Source organism: Takifugu flavidus, chromosome 11, assembly GCF_003711565.1.
Source record: "Takifugu flavidus isolate HTHZ2018 chromosome 11, ASM371156v2, whole genome shotgun sequence".
Classification (NCBI taxonomy): domain Eukaryota; kingdom Metazoa; phylum Chordata; class Actinopteri; order Tetraodontiformes; family Tetraodontidae; genus Takifugu; species Takifugu flavidus.
The window spans coordinates 15,538,568-15,545,978 of record NC_079530.1 but is presented as its reverse complement, the minus strand read 5'-3'; the positions used below and the strand labels follow the sequence as shown (position 1 = coordinate 15,545,978).

Below are 7,411 nucleotides of genomic sequence, written 5' to 3'. Positions count from 1 at the left end.
CCAGATAAAGATTTTTTTAAAGTCAGACATCATGCATGCTATGAGTGCAGCAGGTTGTCTTGCTCTTGATTATCTTGTGAAGCGAAATAAGTTATGGGATGTAGCAAAACTAGTTTCTCACCACAAGCGACATGATAGCCTTGTTCAAGTGAATATTTTGTATAAAGACACATGTAAACCAATGCTGTGATGACAGTGTTGTGATTTTATTAACCTCTTACATGCTCACCCTCTCCCTAAGATAATGTGCAGTGCTGATAATTGTACTTTTAATTTGCTCTCAAGAAAGTAACGAGGCACGTGCATTTCATACACCAAATTTGTCATTTGTGCTGTGCTAATGCTACATTCAGTAGAAAAAGCATGCATTTTGGAAGGCGTTGGCTCTTAAGCGGTCGTGACTTTGTTGCACAACTTCCTGTTTGTCGTTTACGTGGTGCAGATGAGACAGCATCTTTTGCGGAGACGTTAAAAGTGCAGACACAACAATTAAACACGTTGAAACAATTAGCGGACAGTGATTAGAGTCAAAGTCTGTCCGCGTGCTTCCGCACAAGAGCAGGTCAGCTGACTGCAGCGGCACGCGGAAACTGTAAAGTCAAGAGGAAGCCGCCTGTCGAGCTGCACAACAGCCGCGATTTAGCCACAAATATTGTCCGACAGCTTCATATTGACAGCCGTAAGCTTCAGACGCGAGAGGAGGCTGTTGCTTGATTGAGGAAACTGGTTTAGAAACTTGTTTTTTTTCTGTCGGAGGGGAAAAACAGCCATATGGCAGAGAAAGAGCCGCTGGTCGCTTTGAATGGAAGTCAAGTAAGTTGGTTTTGTTTTGGTCGTTTCGCTGAGTTTTACACAACAACGCGTGTATACAAACATGTTGAATTGTGTAAACTACGCGTTGTTGTGTCTCCATCACCGGTGTCACGTGACTGCGTTGCTAACGTTACGGGCATGACGCTTCCGGCTTCAACGTCACAGCGGAGGAAAAGAAGTTTATCCTTTTTATTTCGTAGTAGAAACGAAAATGCAATATCCAGGAAAAATAAATAGGACACGTTTTGTTTGTATTTTACTTGAGAATATAAGCTCTTGAGCTCTCTTAACTTTTGAACTTGTTTTCTCTTGAAGATCTCCTTCATCGGACATGATTACAAAGACATCCCAGACTTCCTTGCTCACAGATATGGCCATTTTGCACGAAGACTGGACCTCAGCTTCAATCAGCTAAGGTAGATGGTGCAATGTAAAGTCTGTGTCTGTCTGACCTTCCTGGGAGATGTGTATCTTTGCAGCAGGGGCAGGCAAATTGATGGCTGAGGTCTATAGGTGGCCAGAGTGTCATCAGAACTATCAAGAGCTGAATGAGTGTATGAGCCGGCCCCAAAGCCCCGCTGGAGCAGAGTCAAAGGCACGATCGATAAATGTGACATGCTAATTCCGGGGTGAATAGAAGAAAAGATTCCTCTGTCAGGACATGAAGGAACACCTCATGGCAGCCTCTTCAGAGGGGGCTGCCATTTCAACAGCGGGACGAGCGCGGATGATCCGCCGAGCAAAAGAAAGGAGATGGTGTTATGAGGTGCTTTTGTTTCTGAAGCCCTTTCATGACTGTCAGACCATGAAGCTGTCTGAAGGAGGCAATTTTATGTGGAAGATTGTTGTCTTAAGGCAGTTGTCTGTGCCAGAGATGATGGAAGAAACCCCATTTGAAGCGATTGACACAATGTCAGGCTGCAAAATCTGCCTTTTACTAAGTGTTGGCACTAGCTGGGAACATCTTTTTGTATTAATAAATGAATCGGCTCATCTTAATGCACATTTCTTTGATTTATCTTGCAGGAACCAAGCAAACATTCTATGAAATGAATGACCCTTGACTTATTGACACTACTTGAGGCTTCATTTTCTTTTTAAAGGAGTACACATGTTAAATGTTAAAGCTGATTCAAATTCCTTTTGACATCAGAAGTGCAGCTTTAAGAACACTGCAACACAATTGTTACATACAGATCCCCAATTAAAGTGTATAGCAATTATTCATTCCCGGCTTCCATTGCGTCTGTGGTCACATGACCCTTTCTGGTCATGATGGGGTGGAGCTGTGAAATCCAGGAAGCATGTGATGAACTTACATGCTTATTAATCCTAACACAATGCACAAAAGATGGCCTCTCAAAATCATAATGAAATGTGTTTTTTACGTCAAAAACGACCCGCTGTCTGCCGATTGGCCTGTTGAGCATCTTAACCTGTCCAGAAATATGACCCAGAATCTGAACTCCAGGCTGCTGGACGTTGTGGTTTGACACGGGCAACCCAGGCCTTCACCCAACTGTTGTTCTCTGCTTTTTTGCTGATGTTAGCTGTGCCATACAGTTAGAATTCCCCTTTTTTCTGTATTTTCTAACAGGTACTGATTTATTGGTATGATTGACTAATTATAGTTTTGTCATCTATCGTGACAAAAACCCCATTCAAGCTTCATTTTTGCTTTTTACCGTCATTTATTTTCTTGTTTCAACCTTCAGGAATCTGCTATTTGTGCACGGCCACAGGGATGTTGTTTCAGTGCCAGCTCCAATAAACCAGCTGTACACCGATGCACATGTTTGTGAACGTCAGAGGACCGCCGTCACCATCTCCTTCCTCTTTATGCTGTCTGACTCAAATAGAGACTGAGACATTGCCAAGTTTTTTTGGTGCCTAATGCGCTTATTTCTGTCACCCCAATTGACAGCATCCAGCCACCTGACAATGAGCCACATCGAGGAGAGCGATGGCATCGCCTTTAAATCAGCTCCGAGTGTTTCGGTGCTCGTTGCATGCATGTTTCTGTGTGGCTGAACCTGAGAGCGACCGGGCAGGTAATGGCAGGATGAAATCATGGCAGCGCGCTGTCACGCCCACTCCTCCGGCCTGTTTGTGCAGCGGTGTCAGCCTGTCTCATCAGTGTGGTGCAGAGTAGCTCACGGGCTAGGATGCTGTTGTGTTCAGATACTGTTGTGTTGTCCACTTTGTTCCAGGTCAGGTGTGTGCATTGTGAACTGAGTGGGCATATGCTGCCATGGCTTGATTCTTCTCGGAGACTGAGGCGCCCGTGCAGCACTACTGTCCCAGCAGGTGACGTTTTGAGGAATCTGTTTGCGAGCTGCAGAATGGCATCTCCTACAGTGTCCGATCTGACAGCCCTCCTTGTTAACCCGATCACACATGTCCAGAGAAATTGCTCATCAAACCGGATTTAGCCTGCTCCTCTTCTCGAGCTCGTAAGATCTGTCATTGGCGCTTGAGTTCTGCACATTTTGTCCGATCCCATCTGTTTGGGAAAGAAAGATCTGCTAAACCAGTGTTGGGTCTGGTGACACTATGGTATGGTACCATTTGTTGGCTTTATCATGGGCCATTTTCTGGTGTTGTTTCTGCACTTATGGGTCCATAAATATGAAAATGGAATGCAGCTATTGTTATCATGAACAAACAGAGAAACTTTATGTCCATGAAGGACCAGATCGTCTGATCAATGTGGGACTGATTGGTGTCTAGTTTCAAAATGAAGGTTTCTCTTCAACCCTAATACGAGGTGAGGAAAAGGAGCAATTTTACAAAGTGGATGATAAACTAGTCAAACTGGGTGTTGAATTGTAGTGTTAGATAGCATTTTTTGTCATACAAATATATAAAATCTAAATTAATGCAAAATATCTGATAAATACTGACAATTTTCTTTATCTGTTGCATCTCGCCATGCCTCTCATTCCATCACTTGTGATAAAGAAACGTCTGTAAAATGTGTACATTGCTGTATATTTAGCACTTCTTTGATATCAGTGTCTGACCGCGCAGGTCTTTCATTTATTTATACTTTTAAGAATCGTGTAGAGCAGATGAACTCTTAATATTCAGCTTTGAGGTTGAAAATCGGGCTGTCAAGGCAGGAGGGTCCACATTAGACTTTTACAATGCAAATGAAGCTCACCTGCCTGTGTGTGTGATTGTGTGCACGACTGGATGTGTGCTCACCCAGGCTATGTTGGTGGTGGCAGGCATTTTGCATTTTAATGATAAATCAAGTATGCTAACTCGCGTTTTAAAACGAAAGTGCTCTAAATGTCGCCCGGCTGTCAAAATGAGATGTAAGCAGGCTGATGAAAAGAGAACAAAGAAGACAAAGTAGGGAGGCCTGATACACTGAGAAATGAAATAAAACCTTGTATGGCCTGTCAGCTGTGTCATTTTATATTCATATCTGAAGAACATTATGGTATTATTCCGCTGCTCGCGCCTCACTCATCTGTCTCTCCTAATTCATCACGGGGGCCGCGCCGTCTTTCAAGTCGCTGCGCGTCAACACAGAAAGGGCCCGCTAATTGACAAACGAGTGTCACAGGCATCGAGCGCTCCTTCTCCATCCACGCTAGGTAGGCTCTGATGAGTGGGGGGGGGGTGCCTCTGTGGGCCGGAGCCCCTGTTTACAGACGGTTAGACTGGTCCCAGAATGAGAAGTGACAACGGCAGGAGAGCCCGTCGCCGTCTCGCCTAAGTGTTCAATCTTCAGAGATGCTGGTATGCAGATAAAGTGTCAGTTAGCTGGAGAGGATATGAAACACTGGCAGTATCAACTCCTCAAATCACTTCACTTAGAGCAGAGAGAGTGTGTGTGTCTGGTAATGGCAGGTGGGGGCATACTCTGTCCTGCAGGGGAAATATATTCCATATCTGATCCATCAGCCCTGTTTAGGCCAATATTCTCAGATAACCTCATCTGCGTCTCATAAATTAGGGAACACAGAGCCGCCCCAGTACTGAGAAATTTAAGCCTGATAGATGAGAGGGATGAGGTCTAGCAGGAAATAACCTATTCATATTCAGGAACATTGATATTTTACATTATTTTATGGTTTTGAGTGGGGAAAACACACCCATTTGAATCTTCACTGTTTTTCTTAAATTAAGCGCCACACTTGGGTAAGTGATTGGATGGTGTGGAGTTAAGAGAGTTTTCCATAATAGATGTCTTGTCTTATTCCTCCATTTCTCCAATTTGTGTCTGTATCAGAACTTTCTGTCTGTGTGATTGCCGCGAGTGCTTCTCTCGCCGCGCTGGACGGTTAACACGCTGTCAACAGGGAGCCTGAGTAACTGAAATAAAGAGGAAATTGTTTATCAAAGCAGCATGTGACGGCTCAAGTCCTTTAAACGAGGTTACTACTTAGAGTCCCTCACGTATTGTGTGTCTGGGTAGACCTTTAAGAGCCTGCAGTATCGGCTTTTGACACAAACCTCGCTGCACTAAGTCAATTAAAACCCTAATCTTCCAGTGTATCTGATCTAAAGTCTCTAGTGTAGGGTTGAAAGCTTTCTGCAGTCTGGCCTTAATCACAGTTTGTTGTATTTGAAGTAATTTCATTCAACTTTTTTCTGTATGAGATTTGCCTGAAGGAAAGATGAAGCCGGCAGATGAGAGGCAGCAAATCCCCACCAATGGGTCTCATTAAAACAGTAAATACGCTCTGATGTCAGGTTTGTTATAAGCTATGGTTTGAATTTGTCTTGTTTATGTAGCCTGGTTTTCTTTAGGAGGAGGGGGGGGGGGGCTGTTTTGTTTCACAAATAGCGAGGTCTGATTTAGATTTTCACTTTTGTAAAGCTTGTCTGTCCTCGACTTGATTCTTGTTTAAGTAGGAAGTAGTTGACAAACTTAACGAAACAATTAGCACTTTTGCAACTCGTAGATGAGAGTGTGCAGTAATGGAAACTCACCACAGGGGGCGCTCCACCAAGGACGACCTCGACCTACCCTTTGCCCAAAGGTCGAGGCAAAGGGTCTGGTTACGCCTCTGGAAGATGCAGAGTCAGCAGATCTTGCACTTCATAACTTCTCCTGTTTTGGTAAAATCTGTCTTAAAGATGCAATCCTAACTGTACACAGGAAGTACTTACCAGCCATGAGTGGATCCAGAACCCTGAATGAAGCGGCTATTACTGCTGTGTGGCCAAGCATACCATCCCAGAGGTCATATCACTTTCCTGTTGCTCAGTCTTATCCACTCTGGTTAATGTGGTCTTTAATTAGCCTCAGCCCTGTTTAATTTTACTATCTGCTCACACAGAGGCCTTGTTCTGCTGGTACTCTCCCAGTGCTGCCAGCTATGCGGAAAGATATTTTACAGTTTAGTGTTTCTCCTGGTTTTTTATTTTTTTTCCACCACAGAGTATCACATTATTTCCGAGAAAAACAACATCAGTGTAATAAGTCTTGATGATGATTTCCAGGTTCTCAAGAATAATAAAACAGCTCAAGGTTCTTGGTTTGATTCCAGCTCTGGCCTGTTTGTGTGTTCTTTGCCCCTAACCTGTGTATGCTAATGTAGTAAAAGTCCCTGTACAGCTTGTTTTAGCATGGCAACAAGTCATTGACTGTGTGCTATCCTTTGAATTACATGTGTAGACACTTGCAGTCATGTCATTACTTGGTATGTTTTTAGATAGTTTGCTGATGTGGTGCCAAAGGGCCACACTTGCTAAGAAAGTAAAACCCAGCAGTTGCTATTCTAGCTTGTAAAGTGGTCAGACCCTCTGTTTTCAGATGCACAACTGCTTTAGGTTCACTATAGCGCACAGGGTAAATCTTCCCGCTCACAAAAGCCACTGATGGCAGGAAAACATCTGCTAGTCACTGTCAGGGTCTGGGACCCCATTGTGGCCTTGGATTCTGAGCTGAATGGAACATCTTTATGTTCCTTTTGTTCACATTATACATACCGGGCAGCGATGCCGTTCTTTTTATGACTGCGTCACATTTTTTATTGTATATCCTGAGATGGATGGTGTGCTGCTGACATGGAGATTTACAGGCCTTTAGCTCGCAGTGGCAGAGCTCTTAGAAGGGTCTTCTGACATCTCGCCAACACTCTGGAGGAGGAGAATAAAAGCTGACATTTTATGGGCTCTGAGTGAGAGGGAAGGAGAGAGAGAGAGAGAAAAGGGGGCTGGCGATGGAGGTACGAATGAAAGACATTCTGTTTTTCTACTTTGTATTTGTCACGGTCATGAGGACCGCGCTAAAAGGGAGCACGTTGGGTGCTATTTAGAAACTTGTCAGCGGTAATGACAGCGGTTATGATTTCAGTTTTCACCCTCTAAATATAGCTCGCCGGCCATAATGAGCGCTGACATCGTCTTTCAAATACCCGGTGCCGCGATATTTTAATATTTTATGTTGACCACCGGTCTAAATTTCCTCCCCCATGCTGCAGCGAGGTCCCACTTCCTCGTGCACCGAGGGACACTCAGAGCTATTGGGTTCAAAGCTGTCCCGGGGACATATTTTGTTCCATTGACAGAAATCCAATTAGTTTTAGTACACAGTCTGGCTGAATAAAAGAAGGGCCCTAAAATCCACAGTACGTTT

At 44.0% G+C, this 7,411-nt stretch overlaps 1 protein-coding gene across 2 annotated transcripts in view; it reads left to right on the top strand.

Annotated features, from left to right (window-relative positions):
* Window positions 1-439: 439 nt before the first annotated feature.
* lrmda (leucine rich melanocyte differentiation associated) overlaps window positions 440-7,411 on the top strand; it is a 141,620-nt gene continuing 134,648 nt past the window's right edge. Inside the window, exons 1-2 of one of the 2 annotated variants that reach the window (XM_057047193.1) lie at window positions 440-813; window positions 1,129-1,229. In XM_057047193.1, coding sequence (XP_056903173.1) covers window positions 772-813; window positions 1,129-1,229 — 143 coding nt within the window. In that variant the 5' untranslated portion in view covers window positions 440-771. Of the gene's footprint in view, window positions 814-1,122; window positions 1,230-7,411 lie in introns of those variants that run through there. The other variant, XM_057047194.1, reaches the window with a different exon arrangement.